The sequence below is a fragment of the Prunus mume genome, linkage group LG4 (genome assembly GCF_029339155.1).
Source record: "Prunus mume cultivar Tortuosa linkage group LG4, ASM2933915v1, whole genome shotgun sequence".
In the NCBI taxonomy this organism is placed as follows: Eukaryota; Viridiplantae; Streptophyta; class Magnoliopsida; order Rosales; family Rosaceae; genus Prunus; species Prunus mume.
The window spans coordinates 13,212,692-13,231,132 of NC_142701.1; the positions used below are offsets into that span (position 1 = coordinate 13,212,692).

General features: G+C 34.0%; 1 protein-coding gene and 1 pseudogene across 11 annotated transcripts; both read right to left on the reverse strand.

Moving 5' to 3' along the window:
- Window positions 1-577: 577 nt before the first annotated feature.
- On the reverse strand, window positions 578-4,550 carry LOC103327657 (PHD finger protein ALFIN-LIKE 4-like; annotated as a pseudogene). Its single transcript, XR_016126187.1, has 5 exons — window positions 4,389-4,550; window positions 2,870-2,902; window positions 1,638-1,866; window positions 1,361-1,493; window positions 578-1,055 (listed from the first exon to the last, which is right to left on the reverse strand). The product of XR_016126187.1 is annotated as a PHD finger protein ALFIN-LIKE 4-like (transcript).
- Window positions 4,551-5,507: 957 nt separating this feature from the next.
- Window positions 5,508-10,538, reverse strand: NF-YA6 (nuclear factor Y, subunit A6). Of its 10 annotated transcripts, none has more exons than XM_089050763.1 (7): window positions 10,270-10,536; window positions 8,871-8,929; window positions 8,488-8,791; window positions 7,963-8,072; window positions 7,816-7,890; window positions 6,472-6,642; window positions 5,508-6,348 (listed from the first exon to the last, which is right to left on the reverse strand). In XM_089050763.1, exons 3-7 carry the CDS (start codon window positions 8,786-8,788, stop codon window positions 5,971-5,973), a joined length of 1,035 nt encoding a protein of 344 aa, XP_088906889.1. In that variant the 5' UTR covers window positions 8,789-8,791; window positions 8,871-8,929; window positions 10,270-10,536; the 3' UTR covers window positions 5,508-5,970. The 10 variants fall into 10 exon arrangements, with proteins under 10 accessions (XP_088906889.1, XP_016649375.2, XP_016649374.2 ...); XM_016793889.2 differs by having other exon boundaries at window positions 8,871-8,932; XM_016793888.2 differs by having other exon boundaries at window positions 8,871-8,980.
- Between the last annotated feature and the right edge of the window lie 7,903 nt (window positions 10,539-18,441).

The window sequence follows — 18,441 nt, forward strand, 5'->3', positions numbered from 1 at the left end:
GCAAAGAGTGATTCCAACCTTCTCTTTCCCTTTTTTCTCCTGTTGAATGGAGATGCTCTAACTGGTGAATGGAACGCTCGGTCTCATAATAATTTCTCATATGTTTGTTATGTGCTTAGTTTACTGCAAGAATTAGATTAAATACATCTGTTGTATGCAAAAATTTTAAGCCCCCATTGGTTTGGTTTTTCTGATAACTATTAACCACATCTAAGGTCATATGCCGATTCACTTGGAGCATGTTTACTAATCAGGAATCGGAGTATCGCATGAATCAGAGTAATGAGAAATCGAGGTAAGCATGATTCCAGTTAACCAGGAATCGGAGTCATAATAACCATGAATCAGTAGTGCCATGGTGGAAAAGACCCTCGGAAATAATAACCACATCCAAGGCCACTACCGAATCACATGCTTCAAGAAAAGAAACAAGCGTAACATAATGCCTCGTTCCTTTTACCATAGATAATAAATGATAAATAAATAAATAACTGTTCAGTTAAAATTCCGTGTGATAACAAGATTGTCCACCTTTCATGAAGGAGTTTTAATTGACAATTTAAAAAAATGGAGGATGTTTAATACTAAGAATTACTTGGATAGATATATGAAAAGCGTCGCAAATGTTTCATAGGACTAAAAAGTAAAAAAGAAAATCTGTCACTAAACGTAGCCTCCACTAGAAGCAAATTATAAAAGCAGGTTACAAATAGTCTTAAACAGATCAGATTTTAGAGAATCAACTTATAAGAGTATTTATCAAGCTATTGGGTATTTATTTTAATCAGGCCTAGCTCTCTTGTTGTTGCATGAAGGGCATTTGTACTGCTTAATCTGTTTTGCTCTTGCGGGGGTTATCTTCACGCACTTCATATGGAACCATGTTTCACAGAAGTCACAAAAAATCCAGGGTTCATCTAATGAGGATGGTCCCCTCCACCACATGCCCCACATGTCTCTTCACGTTCATCTTCCTCCTCTTCGTCCAAGCCCTCGTCTTCGTCCTTTGGCTGCACCACTTCTGAATGTCTTCCCTGAGATTCTGATCCTCGCTGCTTTTTTGTGACAAAAATAAGTAAATCAAATTGTTGCCATCAAATATTAGAATTGAACTCACTTAAAATCCAGGGTGCCTGGTAACTCCACTGAGCCACAAACAGATTCAGATTTTAATGATGAAAAAATACCACCAAAAATTGAATCTTTACATTTCAATAGCGGGACAATGCCTCTTTCATTTGAGGTGACATATCAATAGAACCCATTATGTGCAAATTCCATGTAATCTTTTGCATTGCCAAGATTTACCCATTTTATGTAATTTTCTTGAAACAAAAGTACGCATGGAAAGTAATTTTACCGCTTTGGAGTTCGACTTGGATTTGTTGCTACCATGATTTGAAGATGACTTCTCTTTTACTTGTTTTTTTGCAGTACCAGTCACAACTTCAAATATTGTTGGAAGTTCATTAATCATATTAAAAAGTCGCTTCCTGCAACAAAAGAAAAACAACAATATATTTAACAGAAGCTCACAACCTCATGTTTATCTACCAAGGAGAACACAAAAAATGAACTTTACTGACAACCATGCAGCGTCTGATCAAGATAAACTCTACAGATTGGTTGCAACTTACCTGTCAGCCTTATCGAACCCAAATCTGGCACCAAAGTAGAAGGCAACAGAAACTAGCCATGCATCGCTATGAACAGCAACCAAAGATAGCCAGTCTTTTTCTTGCATACCATCTCTTGCAAAGTTAATACCAAGTGCAGGCTCGGGCAGTTCTGGAGGCACTTCTTCAGCAGGTAGGTTGACTTCCCATTGCTCACTAGGATATCCATATAAGGAAAGATTCTCCTTCTCTGTAAGAAGAAAATAGCTCATAAAGACTGCTTGAAACAGACAGCAAAAACATAGCCACAAATAGGAAGTAACACCAAAAAATGAAAACTGACTGGACCCTTTTTTTTTGCCAGAACTGGGAAAACCCCTATTAGATACAGCTTTAATTGTCAAACAGCTCTGAACATCAAAGTATCACAGATCAAGCTTTGAAAAGATTTTATGCGGACTTGAATTTATATGAAGGTTCAACCATTCAAAGAAAATAATTATCATTGATTCTGAGAAACCATTAAATTCATTAAAACAATAATGCACAGACATTATATCATAATAACAACAATGATCATCATTGTCATCTTTTTGATCTTTGTCATTGTCATCTTGACTTCATAACAACCTTGTCCAGGATGCAACATCACTAAACAAAAAATAGATTATTCTCCTTTGACTACAGCTCTAAAGAAAATTATATAATTCATAACACAACACAAGCATACATGCAACATTGTATTTAGACAAACCTGGGACACACAGCATGCACAAAAGACAATTTAGCTTTTCTTGTTAATTCTCAAAATCATATTACTTAGCCGTTTCCCAGTATAGATTATTTCATCATTTAGAATGAACTCAATAACACCATGATTTAATCACAATTTTCAAAAACAAATAATCGACCAAAGAAATTCTTACTAAGCTATGGTCATTTTTAGCTTCATTTTTTTTTCTTTTTGTCTTTTGTCGATAAGTGACATCACAAGCATCTCCATTAACTTATTTGAACAGAGGCTCCTATATAGAACCTTGAACATGCTCAAAACACAAGAGTGCAAACAGCTATTGTCGATGACCAATATATTAGATTCCTGAAAGAATGCAATGACAACCTAGTTAAGTTCCAAATTTGTTAGAGACCTCTCATTTACAGCCCCAAAGGAATAATTTATACATAGCACACAAGCTATTCTAAAAGTGGAAGCCACATTTATGAAATAAACTTATAAAGCATACAGGACTTACCAGGATCGCACATCTGAAAGAACTTTTCAACATCTGCAACAAAAATCTAAAACATCAGCAACAAGTAAAGCTCCAACAAACTTTTCAAAATCACCTCAAAAATAAAACTGAAGTGGCACGACAAAAAACTAAAACACATACAATTTACTTATGTCATGACTCTCCATTCAACTGATCTCAATATGTTAATCTAGTACAACAGTATTCAAATCTAGGTCTTTACATTTATCTATTTTGAATCCCTAAGTTTCCTTCACATCAAAATAGAGGTTCTTTAAATCAAAAATAAAAAGAGTATAAGTGGACATATTCATCCATTCCTTGATTCATGAGAAAAAGAGTAACATATAATCAAACTCAAAATTCTCAATATTAAGTTTTTCTTTTTTAAAACAGCTAATGGCAAATTATCCTCCAAATAATTAAGGAACAAATATCTACTCCAGTTTAGAAACCTTCCATTTTCACACTAACTAAAAAGCACTGTAATTGACTTTTCTCAGTTTACAAAAATTGGGGCCAAAGCACTACAAAAATAAAATCATTTCCCTTCTGCTCCTCAATCTGCTCTAAGCAGAGATTGCATGAACAACAAAACAATTATAGACAGGCCCCTTTTTCGGCTTTCTCGCAGAAGCTAAAGATTAATCAAATAAAACCACTTTTTCCCATTCCAAAACAAAGAAAAACATCTAATTGAGAAACATTTTCTTCGGTATACCTTTATTTACTCCCAAAACAAAGACATAAAAGAATTTTCAACGTAATAATGGAATTCAACACTAAATACATGGTAGTGAAACTAAATTAGTGAGAAAACAAAACGTAAAACACAAACTCGTCAGAAATTTTCTTCCAAATCAGAAACGAATGTAACAACCCTACATGAAGTATCATTTTAGCTTCTCTTCTCATGTAATTTATCTGAAAACCAAACACCAAAGCTATAAAACAACTTAGAATTCCAAAATCAAAAGAATTTTTTATACAATCCTCAACGTGCTCAAAAACCAAAAACGCAGAATAAATATGAAAGCAAAGGGCATAATTCCATTCATAAATGAACTTTAAGCACACAATTTACCAATCTTCCACCATTTCCTTTCTTTAGTTTTCTCAGAAACCAAACAGAAAAGAGAAATGAGCCGAACCCTATTCCGAAGGGGAACAAGGGTGAATTCCCTACCATTTCCTACTGGGAAGTTATTCCGAACCCAAAACAACATTAACCGCTAATATTCATAATTTACTGTCCTTTTTCTTTCTAGATTTTCTCTGAAACCAAACCCAGATGCTAAAACCAGTAAGTGCGAAAATATCCAATTCAAACTCAATTCAACAAAGAAACAAAGCGACGACCAAAACACAAGACCAATTTCCAAATCTCAAATCAATATAAGCCCACTAATCAGTGAAAAAACACCAAATTCCTTTCTGGGCTTCCTCAAAAACCAAAGTAAACCTAAATTAGTAACAAATGAAGAAAAAAAGCAAAAAAGAAAAAGACAGAGAAAAAGACCAGAAGTGAGAGCCTTGATCATGCCAGCTCTGCGGCCCTTAAAATCTCTGAAAACCTCCTCGACTGTGCGAGGATTGTAGAGTGCGGCATCAGCTCCCTTCATTGCTCTCTCTCTCTTTCTCTGTGTCAGAGAAAACCAAGTCAAAAACTCAATGAGAGAGAGGGAGAGTATACGAAGGTGTTAAAAGAGGAATTACAATTTTGGTCCTGGGGTTTGTTTTAATTTTAATTTTTGTACCCTCTTGATATTTGCATTTAGATCCTTATATAGTTCTATATTTACCTTTTATCTTTTTTTTGGACAACTCATGCTGAAATTTGAATCTCCAAACAAAATTGAGACACTACCGAACCAGCTAATGACCAATGATCACTTAACAAAATAAAACTCTCTTAATTCGATTCGGATCAAAATTTGATCCATTAACAACTATTAATGAGTATCGAGTGGCTATACTATCGTAGTATTCTATAATTTCTCCATTTACTGATCATATTGCTAATCACCTCTCTCTGTCATATTGACACTAATAGGACTCATCTCTATTAGAGAGGTGGTCAACAAATTCAACAAATACAGTATAAAAAATATTATTGATGAGTACCCATCATCTATCCCTATCTGTCAATTAGGTTATGGGGTTAATCCATGAACGACACTGTGACATGGTTTTCCATGGCAAATAGAGATTTTTTTTTTTAAAAAAAGTAACTTTCTATTAAGTTAAACTTCTTTAACAACAAGATTAAAATTTTAAAATAAGAGTAGGAGAAAATGGGAGTGGAAATAATTTAATTAAAGAAAAAGACTAACAGTTGTCATTCGCTTAATAAATGAAGGCAATTGGTAATTCATATGGAAAGAACGTGATTGACCACCTAGCAGTTATATGATATTGCTACTTGCAGGCTTCTAGGCTTGCAGGCAGGATGTAGTTGCATGTATGAACTGTTTTCTGTTAGAGCGCATCATCAAGGTTCATTTTAAAGCCATGAAGGAACCTTAAATAATTAATCAGATCAATTGTTATTTTTAATTTCCTTTTTGGCATTATTTGCTTGGAAATCCGGAACTAGCACTTTTACTTCAATCAATAGAATTTTCAAAACCAAGGGTAGTTTTCTGCACAAACATAATTTTTCATCACTTACAGAAACTTTTAAATCCAAGGTCAATTGTCTGAACAAATACGCAGATTATTCATCACACCCAAGAGTAATTATGTTCTTGTCACCATGTATCAGTTAACCATAGTTCATCAGGAATGCTTGTGTTTGCCCAAAAACTAAATATAAAGGTTAACAACTAGAAAAAGGAAACTTCAACAGAGCCGAGGATGACTTCCCGAAGGAATTCGAAATGTAACTCAGCCGAGGATGACTTCCCGAGGGAATTTGAAACGTAACTGAGCTGAGGATGACTTCCCGAGGGAATTCGAAAGGAAACTTCAACAGAGCCAAGGATGACTTCCCGAAGGAACAATAGATAGGAACTTTAACAGAGCCAAGGATGACTTCCCGAGGGAACATAGCAGTCGTATTCTCCAACAGAACACTGAACACTGACTGCTATGGTGATTGTTCACCGGAGGAGGGAAATATGGTGCTGGTTCCCACCACCACGCACATCAACAAAGGGAACTTGCATGGTCCCACCAATGTGAGAGGGGTAGCCAGAGAACCTGAAATCTTGCCGTGGAAAGATATTATCACTGTTGGAAGTGCTTGTGACTTCAGAGCAAGAAGTAGTGGAAGCACCATCTCTATAGTTCTCAGGCTCATGAACTTCGGATTCAGACATATTTCTGGTCAAATGTAGCTGAGCTGAGCCTGAAACATCCACTCTATGGTTTGTGGTATTAGGCTTGGAATCTTGGACCTTCTTCATGTTGAGAAAGCGCCCACCAGATCCTCTAGCCCTCTTTAATGCATGAACATGCCGAGATTCGTGAAGATAGGGCTGCACATATTTCAGAATGGCCTTTCTTAGAGAAAATGCTTTTGTCAGTCAAAAAAAGTACAAGTCTCCTTCACATAAACCACACAGAGACATTTACAAATCAATAAAAAACACTTCACATACCTTACGAATTTTGACGAGTTTGTTCTGAGCTTCAAGCTTGGCACGATATTGTCTCCTCCTTAGGATTGCACGATACTGTTTTGCATTTACATAAATGGGTTCATCTTCTGTAAGATCAAGAGGCAAGGGAACCCTAGCAGGAGTAATCCCCATCACCTGGGGATGATGAATCTGGAGACATTTAAATGATGAATATCTCATAAAATGGAAACAGAAGAGGCACATTCTTATGCAAAAACCACCAGATGTGGTCTATTTTTATAAATCTTCAGGTCATGGTTCGATTAAAGGGCAAAAGAATCAGAATCTATATCAAAACCACTAAATTGTAGAATCCACAAGGTAGAACCACAGAAGAGATATAATATAATATCTTATAAAACTTTTGTATTTTGATCCCAACAATAATAGGTCTTCAAGATTCCTCACTCATTTTGCATCTATGCCTTGAAGGTTGAACTTCATAAAGAACTGGTCTAGGGTTAATAAATAGGCAAGAAACTTTATTACTATAAATAATTATTAATAAAGGAGAACAGAAAAGAATAAGAGCAAAGGAGATGCAAAGCAAAATAGAATCAAAATTTATAAGATGGCAAAAAAAAACATTAGCAAACCTACTTTAAGAATATCAAACTATCTGTTGTACATTGACTTTAAACAATTTGCAAGAAAAGATGCCTAGGAAGGTGCTACATGGCTAAAAAGATTTAGGGTCTAAACCTTGAAAATTCTTATGAAGAGCTGATAATGAAGACAGGCATATGACCTTAGCACTGTGAAAAGAGAATGAACAGTTTGAAGTGCAACATGCATGATCACTGTCCTACTCCTACATAAGATTCCAAAATTTCCTTTTATGCTAATTTTGACAGTATTGACGTTGCAACTGTCATAATGAAGAAGATTGAATTAATGCATCCTCAAAGCTGGACCTAATGTTGTAGCATCTGCAGAATAATTGGAAAAAACAGCCATTTAAAACTTCCTCCAAGAATGATTTTCATGTTTTCAAAATCCTGCAAATTGAAAGAATCTATTATATGTGCTTTCTGGGTGAAGGCATGCCCTTTATGATTACTTCTATTAACAACATCAAAACATAGTTTAATGCCAAAGGCACCATATATTGTTCAAGATTTTGAGCAATCACATTGAAGGAAATGACAAAGCCTCATTTAGTAACTCGGAATTTTCAAGTTCTAATATAATTTGAACTCTATTGATATAATTTGATGTGGAAAATATTGAAAAGCATAATTTTTAGGTTCCCAACATACTATGAAAGCAAGCTAACATAAATTAGAAAAGAGGTTCTATTAGTATTCACTTTCAAGTACTCACCGTAGCTTGTGGCCCACAAGCAGCAGCAAGTAAGCTACCAAAGTATGGTTCAGCATAGTGGAATGGAATGTGACCCTGAATGTAATCAGAAAAAGTATAAGATTCCCAGCTTTCAGCAAGACAAAACACAAGCAAATCTCAACTTACCATTGGGTGGCTAAAATCAAGTTGTGACGGGAAGACAAAGCCCTGACTTGCCATTGACGAGAGTGATTTCAGGTGACCACCAACAGGCTTCCCTTGTCTTTCATTATATCCTGCATGAACAAAACTAACCAAATTAGATATTGTTCGTGCGTCGTAACAAAGGAAATCAATGTGAAGATCCCATTACTTTATTGGGGAAAGTTCTCTGATAAGTACAGTAGTAAGCCATCTCAGACCACATTGATACAAGTTTTGGCAAATGGAATAAGGAGCATAATATTAATCTCCAGATCATTGTTGCTGAACATTACTCCAAGTGGTACATAAATGCAGAATCGATTATCTCTTTCACAATTATTCTGTTTCTTGTCAAACAAACAAAAAAGCACTAATAACCCCATATATACAGAACATATCTACATATAAGGAACAAAAAATCCGTAGAAGCATCAATGAGAAGCCAGTTTCCACAAGAAGGGAGGTAAAAGGAAAACTAAGGGAACGAAAACATAGAGATAAACCAACCTGATTGTGCTGAAACTATGCCTTCCCCACATGGGTTGCCTTCTTTCATACTATCCACTTCAGAATGTGATTGACCAGTTGATTGAGTTGACGACGAATCTTGATCTTGAAAGTGAATTCCAGATTGCTTTCTGTTATGACAATTTTGTAGAGGCAAGCCCATTTTGAAGATTAAACTTTTGGAGGTAGACTGTTGGACATGTGTTTCAGTAGAATTCTCCCACGATGACGATCCAACAATGAATGGAAATGTCGAATGTGCAGAAACAATATCAGAGTTTTGCTTATACAAATTCTGCATTGTCTAAAACAATGATTCAGGTTGTCTACAAATTGTGGCGTTGAAACTTTATAGATCTTCAAATATGTTAAAAGAGGAAAACCTGAACTTTTACTTAAATTGTCCACTCATCAGCAACCAGGAATGCAAACTGCGACAATGCTACTACATTCAAGTAGTAAAGAACGTTGGTAAATTAACTTTTCACATGCACTGCAAATTGCAATACCAAAATTAAGAAATCAATTTAAGAGGACAGAACAATATAACATCACTTGAGTGAACTACGGTACTGATAATAAACATGATGCATAACAGAAGATAAATCACATCCACTGTACCCAAAAGGGCACACCAACAAGAGTTGATGCTGCAGATATACGAGAGTACTATACGGCATGCCGCATACACAGGATCCTAAGTGGTGGATATAAAACTCCAGTAAGAACCATAGGTGGAGGGAAAACTATCTAGGGGATGATAAAAAGATATTCAAACATATCTGGGACCAAATAGGATTCAGATCAACTTATCCTCAGCATTGCATATCAGCAAGGCAGACATCCATCCCTTCCATCAGTTAGAATTCAATACAAGGACCAAGCTATAATCTCGGTCACTGGGTGTAGTGATGATTTCTAAACCATATATAGTACTAATTTGGATATTGATAAAATGCAAAAACCCAAAACACATGCAAACACCCTTCTTTCCCTCAATCCTAATGCCAACAAAACATTGAAGTACTTAAAAGGCATGGAAGACAGCTCCAATCAAATGACTAGATATACACAGTGCTACTGTTCTCTATATCAAGGGGGAAAAGACAAGCATATATTATGCTCCACAACAAAAATACCAAATTTGGTAATCAACTATGAATTTTGTTAAATATCAGAATGTGTAAAGCAAATGAATATTAATTTAGTTTTTTTTTTTTAAACATATACTTCAATTATGAAATGAAAAAAAAACACAAAAGAAGGAAAAGGCAGGGCTGAAAATGTTGAATAAACTCTCACACAACAAAACTCCATACTTTATCAGAAAGCCCATTCTCAAATTGGAAACCATTTTAAACATGCAATACCAAGAATTAAAATCCCAAACAAGGACAAAATAATGACAATTGCGCCCAAGAACAAAAACTCCTCCCAAATCAGGAAAACATATGGCTCTGAAGTCTTACCCAAAATAATTATCAAAACCAAAAACAAAACAAAAGTCATACCCAAAATAAGAAACCCATCATCTCAAACAAAACAAAAAAACACTAGAAAACCAACCTCACCATCTTAAGCTCCACATGCAAACAAACCACAGGCTCGCTACCAAGCAGAAAATTTTGAATAACAGAATTCTTTTTAAAGAAAAAATATATATTTACCAGTGAAGTTCAGACAAACTAAAATGAAAGAAAGAAAAATAAAACAAGCCCAGGTCAAGAAAAAAGGCATGAAATTTAAGCAAAAAGAGTGAGTGAGTAGTGAGAGAGGGGACACCTTTGGGATAATATGGTAAAGTGATTGGAATTAAGAAATGGGTTTTGTTGTAAGCTCTGAATTGTGCATGTCTTCTTCTTCCTTAAACCCACAAAGCAGACTCTCTCTCTCTCTCTCTCTCTCTCTCTCTCTCAAAAACTTACTCCCATTTGGTTTGGCTTATTTGGTGCAAGGGCTCCATCTTTCATTTCCTTAAACGACAGATTTCCTTGCATTAAACGCACTCACAAAGTCACAATTCAATCTCTTCTCACCCCACCACCTCACCTCCCTCCTTTCACCACCTTCCCATCTCTCTCTCTCTCTCATATAAACTAATATTGTTCTACGTGTCATTTAATTTAACTAGTGATTATTTATTGCCAACATTTTCTTTGGATAAATTTGTCTCGTTTGGTACTTCGTCTCTTTCCTTCGCAGTTCGCTTTTTGTCGTCTTCTGCTCCTCAAAAAATAAATAAGTACTCTGAATTTTCATTTTCATACGAAAAGAAAATTCAATCACACCCAGAAAAAGAAAAATTAAATTAAAAATACAACCAAATAAATAAACAAAATACATAAATACGTACGCATTCACTACTTGGCCAGGTAGACGACTAGCCGCCCTCGGATCTTCAACTGGTTCTAAACCACGCCCTCCTGGTGCGCGTGGAAGGGAGACCAGATTCTTAGTCAACGACGGGACTTCTTCGCATGTCCAAATGCTCCGGCTATCAACGAACCGTTGGATCACGTAACGCCTGCTGTCCCCACCATCCAACGGTCATCTCTTCCTCATAATTCTCATGTGTTGGAGAATCCCGTCGGCGTCCTTCTGGCAACATGTTTCTTACCATGCCTAGTGTTACCGTGCTGGGAACAGTTGCTTAATAGTTAGGGCTTTTTAAATTTATGTTCAAAACGATTAGTTCTTAGATTTATGTTTAAAACGATTAGCTGTTATTGGATCACATATTTTTTGTTTTTGATGTAGGTCTTTAACATTTATTACTTTTTTTGCTGTGTCAATTTTACCCTTGAGGTAAATAAGAAAAACACATTGGAAATCTAAATTTAATACATTATTTCCTTGTAATTGAATTTCTGAATTTAAATTTTAAATTCTTTCCTTGATAACATTTTCCTATATATGGATAAAATACAATTTAATCAATGAAAAATAAAGATCCAAGTATTATATTAATTATTCAGGCAAGCACCCACATGAAATTATGTATCTAACATACAGGTAAATAGTATTATTATTAGCAATAGAAAAAATTTAGTTATAAATCGAGTTACCTAGTCATGAACATAAATTAGAAGACTACCTATAAGTCAAGAACATAAATTAAAAGACTACTTATAAGTCAAGAACATAAATTAGAAGACCACCTATAAGTTAGATACAAAAATAAACAAATAAAAATGGTATGTTATCTATAAATAAATAAATAAATAAATAACAGTACATAAAATACTATTATTCATTGTCGAAAATATGAAAAACACATATACCTATGCAATAGGCAATAGAACAATATATCTACAAGAGTATGTCATACACCTCTACCATAGGGACAAATGAATTTCAAGAGACTTTCCGTATCTGACATCAAAATGGTCCCCAAGAATCATTTGAGGAATATTCTGCCATAATTCTCTACTTGCTATGGAAGTATATTGTAGGCTTATTTTTTCAAATTGTCTTTCGTCCTTTCATAAACTCTACTGATGTGAAGAAGAAGTGGGAGAAAAGCTCTTGGGGTAGGAAACTGATTCAATGAGGAGAGAGAGGTTTTTATTTAAATGCTCTCTGGGATATGCTTGCTATATTTTCTTTTTCTATTCAATGACAAAGTCATTAATGGCTAAATATTATCACATAAATTATTATTACCCGATTCAAGACATAATGGGCAACATTGGAACAAAAAATTATTTTAAAAAATAAAAATAAAAAGATTACATCATAAAATATTAAAAAATGAATGTAATCCTATGTGGCACAAGAGTTAAAGGACTTGTATCAAAGTCGCCATATCTGAGGATTAAACCCAACTTCTTAATGAAAATTTGGATCTATATCAACTTTTCTATAATAGTTATAGACGTGGGTAAAAATTGTAGAAATAAGTCATTGCAGAATGCTAGCATCTGTTGTCTTTGGGCATGTGGCAAATTTCCAGCATTAAATGATTGCGATTTGATTTGCTTGTCAGTTTAAAGTGGAAAATGTGTCGATCCAACAATATAATTGCGATTTTAAACAAACAAGAATCATATTAAGGAAAAACTCTCCAAGACGAAGAAGAGGACTGAGGTCGGATCATAATCAACATCAACTTCTTCTTTTTTCAAAGTTAGGAAAGTGGAAGGTGGTTTTTTCACATACACTACTAAGGTATCATTAGAGTTCGAACATAAGATCACTAGTCTGCAAGCCAAAGTCTTTTTCAATTGGATTAGATCTCATTGTCCAAATTCAACATATTAGCATATATCCAATTGAAACTCCCGCTACCTAATTGTGATTAGAAGGAGATCTTCCTTTCCCTTAGGTAAATATTGTATCTTCCTTTTTCTTAGGTAAATAATTCATGTTCCATTTATATATACGTACGCATCTTCAGGACTTCCAATTCATAATTGGACGGTATTCCTAAAGTTGGTCAATAGAAAAAGAAAATGTCACACGGAGATTAATACGCGTTTGGAAAGAGAGTGGAGAAATATTTTTGGGTTTTCCAATCACCTTTAAAAAGGCATTAAAAGCTAAAGCACTTGAGCAAAGATAAGGCATCTCCCAACACTTGCCCCTCCACATGGCATTTAATACATTAGTGCCATCTGCCATGGCTTCCATTTGTTAAATAGACTAAAACCGGTGTCAATTTTAGTTGTCCATTTATAAACACACCCAAAAAGTTGACTTTGAGTTGATTTTGGGTGTGTTTCTATGTTTAAATAGTGTTTGAATTTTTTTATAAATACATGTCTAGGATTGAGTTTATTTATAAATTTGTATTTAAAATATTTGGCTTGTAATGTTTGAATTAGAACCGAGTTTCAATTTTCAAGACACAAAATTTTAGAGTTCTTTGTCTTGATCTGACAAATTAAGTAACGATAATACTTTCAAAATTTGCTAATTGATATTTTGTAATAACACACAAAAACTCAATTAAAAAATTATCCTACTTATGGTTTCTTCAACGATGCAATTTAGCACTTATAAATAAATATACGTTTCTATTTCATGACTTTCTAATTGAGAATCTGAAACCTTAAAATGACTAAATCTAGTATAAAGACCCAAAATTATAATTTTTATTTAAATCCCTTAAATTGTGACAGTTTATAAAATTTTAATCTAATTACAAGTAGAGGTCGACAACATAATCTCCAAATTGTATTTCTCTTGCCCCTTCACTAATATTTAAATCAAACACTTCACTTACATGAAAACTACACTTTAATTAAACTTAAATCAAGATCAAAGAATTGTATAAACTAGAGTGCAATACTAATTAGTAGCTAGACCATTAGAGCATTAGATTATATTATATTATATTTAACTTAATTATCACGTGAGAAAATAAGAAGAAAAATAATGGAAGGGCAGAGATTAGTACCATTCTTTCAGTGACCAAAATTCCCATCTTAACAAGCGACAAACCCACCCAACCTAGGCCCAAGGGCATTGTTGTCATTTTCAAGTATTAATTAGTTAATACTCTCTTTTTTCTGCCTTCATTGTAGGAGATAATTACATTTTATATAAGCTGAACATGGTCTTACCTTCCATTGATATATATATATATATATTTATTTATTTCCACTATAATGACAAGCATCATCTCCAAAAACATATTTAATTGAGGGAATTCAAGTCAAAAGATTACTAATTCTAGTATTTTACACCTCATTTTTCCTTGTGGCACTATGAGTCATATACCCAATAGAGAGAAAATAATAATCAAAGGTTATCCATCCGATGCATCAAGTAAATTTTAATTCTTATAAAACAAGTATTTATTAATTAATCTATCTCACGGAACCCCTATAATAACATTGGTAATTTAAATCAAATTTATATATAGACACGCACTATTTCGAACCAAAGTCCTTTTTAGGTGTGTTTATAAATGAGTTTTGAGTGTGTGTAATGATAGTTTTGGGTGTGTTTAATGTTTAACATTGATATTCCATTTTGGGTGTTTTAGTGAAACTCCCTAATTTAAACTATCGTCTGTATTCCAAAATAAAACGCTAATTGATCAGTTAAATTTTTATTTCAACAATGTTATTCAAATAAACAAAAGAGAGTTTTTGAATAATAGAAAATTCATTAGTTTAATGATAAACGCCAAGGAATCTAACATAAACCAACCAATATAAAATATTGTCTGCACCCAAAAAGAGAAGATAAAATACAGAGCATTCTTAATCAACTTTCTAAAACAGAAATTCATTTTAAATTAGGGCTTATGGGTTACGGCCATCCGTCATTTGGACAACTAATCAACACGTGGCATGCTGATTCTTTGTGAATATGAATTTTAGCAATAATCAAATCATTTGATTATTGGAATATTATTGTTGTTCCTTATCATTTCCAATCACTTTAGGTTGATAGGGAGACCTCGTATACATAGAAATTATGTACGATGAAACCGGGCAAGTCAAAAGGAGCCTAGGTCTATTGGGAGAAAGGCGGCAAAGGCCAAGAGATGGAGTAATTCCACCAATGATTGTGCAAAAATTTTAGAGCAAATTGCTCTTAACAACACAATTAGAATTGAGAGAGACATGAAAAGATATGCAGATGAGAAGGCAAGAGATGAAACATTTGCAAGAGAAATGGAGTATACACACAAACATGACAAGTACAAAAAGAATTGGAAACCATGGCCATGGATACAAGTCATTTGCCATAGATGGACTTAGCAACACCAATTGATTAAATGATGAAAACCATTAGGTTGTATTGAGAAGAGTTGGCATTTATTAATTAGTTGTATAGTTTGTCTTTTATTTAAATATAGACACGTAGCAACTCAGAATCTTATCTAAAATTTGATATGTGAATTTTATAATAAATATGGACACGTGTCAACCGAAAATTTTATCCAAAATATGAGATGTGAATTTTATATAAATTAATATGTTAAGTATTTATTTAAAAAAGTGAATAGTATTTACCTTTTGCCATGGTAATTGGTGGAAACACAACAAGCTTTTTACAAGGGCTGACACTATTCAAGTAAATAGTAATAACCATTGCCTCCCCTTATGGCAAATGGGTGGAAATGTTTTTATGTCACTCAAGAAGGCATCACAAAAGACAGATAAGAAGATAGATTTTGAGAGAAAGTGACAAAAATTATTAGCCGTTGCCAAAAACCAAAAATAAAATAAAGTTGTATCACGTTGCGTTTGTTTTTATGATTATGTCCTATTTGAGTCCATCCAAGAAAAATTAGTATCTTAATCACATTTTATATTGCGAGTGAAAGATACAAGAATTGAGAATTTGGCAGTGGTTGTGGCTTAATGATTGGGTCTCAAATGACATGACAAAATTATCCCATAGCTATATCTTTTTTTTAATTCATTATTGTTTGTTTTTAATAGACGGCTTAAGAAAGTAAGAAACATGGAGGCAGAAACTTCCTTGGAACTTGGAAGGAGGTGGATTGGTGGTGTTCTCCATAACCTATAAGGACCAAGAGTTAGTTTGTATCAATGTTTTTATTTTATTTGTAGTTTGTTGATATGAATTAGAAAGCAATACGTAGTTAGATTGATCAAGTATCTCCTAGTTGCACACAAGAGGATGACCTAGTTTTTCTTTTACCAATTCCATTTGCACTGTTGTTTCTCTTTATGTTCATCCTCATGTAATTTATCACATAAAGAAAGATACGGAAGGACAAAACAATACAATCAAAATAATTAACTCTCTCCATGCGTATTAGAAGTTTCCATTACCTCTAAAGACATTGCGTAAGCATTGAAGATAGGATGTTTTCTCCAAAGATGCATCTGATACTTGAAAAATCCAAATTAATATGGATTGGATTGAGCAAGAAAGATCTGTTTCTGGTGGTGTTGTTGGCATGCTATGTGCGGCTGCTCCTGTGTTATAGATCTAGGGTTTCTTTGTTTAATATTTTATGAGCTTTTGTTGTTTATTTGGTTTTCTATCCTTGGGTCTACTATATTTGTTGGTATTGGGCTGCGTTGGAAATGAGTTTCCTCAATTTATAATGTTTCCCACTATTAATGAAACATAGCCATTAGCAAAATAAATCAGTAGCGACAAGTCCAGTGACACAGGGCTGACCCTTTATATAGGCCAGGAGGATCCAATCCAGTTTCATTGTCCAATGGGATGTGCTCAACCCAGCACAAAGGCCTCCCAAATTCCAACCCAAAATAAAAATTCTCACCAACTATGAAAAGCCCTAACCCAATTCATCCACAGAACACATTTCTGGACCACACTGTACATCACATTTTCTAATTGGGTGGGTGTGATCCAACAATGCATGGCCCATATAGTTTTTTTTTTTTTTTTTTTTGTCATTCATTGGGGAGGGGAGGGGGGAAGTATTAGAACAAACCTAATTAATCATCATTGATTGAAGGCACTAATTAAATCCACTTTCCTTCTTTTGGGCTGCTATATGCTTGTCCCAAATTAATATAAGGGAGTTTCACTAAAACACCCAAAATGGAAGTTGAAATTATAAAAAAACCCAACACCCAAAACACTTTATAAACACACCCAAAACCCATCATTATACACACTCAAAACCCATTTATAAACACACCCAAAAAGTTGACTTTTGGGTTGATTTTGGGTGTGTTTCTATGTTTAAATAGTGCTTGGGTTTTTTTTATAAATACATGTCTAGGATTGGGTTTATTTATAAATTTGTATTAATATAAAGCCCTGATAAACTGTTTTTCGGTTAAAAAAATAAAATAAAAATGCAAGCATTTTTTTAATTTACTTTTTAATACAAGTGATATTAGGAGAGGGGGAAATCGAACTCAGGATTTCGAATGGGGACGAGTGCAAAGGTAAATGCTTTGAACCACTTGAACTACATTCCCTTACATAAAAAATACAAGTTTTGTGAATGCAAAAGGCAAAAAGTTCACTTGTTGTTTGTGCTTTTTAGGACTGGTTTTGTACTACCACTTTGCATTGTGTTTTATGATCTCACTCTCACACAATGCAAGAAAAGCATATATATTTGATCCTGCAATATTGCTTCCATTTAAATATACAAAGTGTTGCCCACAAAGCACAAACACATAAAGTTGTTAGGCCTGCATATATAAATATATATATATATATCTATCTCCCACCACAAACAATCCAAAACTTGGGTTACAAGGAGACAGAAAGGTACTCTACAATAGGCTTAGTTGGAAAACTACTTTACCCTGCATCATATTATACTCCGGTCTAGCCTCTTTTGTGAAGGAACAATAGGGACTTTCCACATCGGAAGAGGAACACAGTTGGTTTGTTGTCACCCTAAAGAAAAGCACAACACAATAATGGAGCTTTCTCTCCACTCAATGCCATAGGCTTCTAGACTTCAACTCCACAAATTTGCATGTTACGAATCATTTCATTTGGGGTACATAAACTTATGGGTATGTATATAATAATATTATTCGGACTACATTTAATAACTAATACACAAGATCGATTTTAACAAAAACAATAACAGAATTGACGGCAATGACGAAAGTGAAATACAAAAAGAAGTTCGAGAAATATAGAGTTCAAAAAACCAATTCATGGATTAAAAGTAAGACTCGGATAATAGTTCATGGACTGTTGATATAATTGCTTTATTTTTATTGCAGGTTTAAGTACACATGCTTTTGGTTGCTAATCCGGGAATTTTAATCATTTTTTGGGTTGTGCATCATATTCTCTCCATATCAATTCAGCTTGTTGTTGCGTTTGATCATTGGAGAAGTTATATCTATAGTTGGTACTTTAGTTTCTTTGTATTTGTTTTTGATAATCTTATCAATAAAATACTATGTTTTTTTATTTAAAAAAATATATTTTAAAAGATACAATTTCCCAAATGGAGTTTAGAATTTGTATGGCTTGAATGCTTCTCGGAAATGGGAAGTCCTATTTGGATTGGATGGC

Bases quoted from the DNA above. Each gene is read 5' to 3' on its own strand.
- NF-YA6 (XM_089050763.1), bottom strand. From the start codon at position 8,788: ATGCAGAATTTGTATAAGCAAAACTCTGATATTGTTTCTGCACATTCG. The intron at 7,891-7,962 runs GTAAGTTGAGAT...GATTACATTCAG, and splicing joins TTGATTTTAGCCACCCAATG to GGTCACATTCCATTCCACTA. The intron at 6,643-7,815 runs GTGAGTACTTGA...AAATGTCTCCAG, and splicing joins CTTGTGGGCCACAAGCTACG to ATTCATCATCCCCAGGTGAT.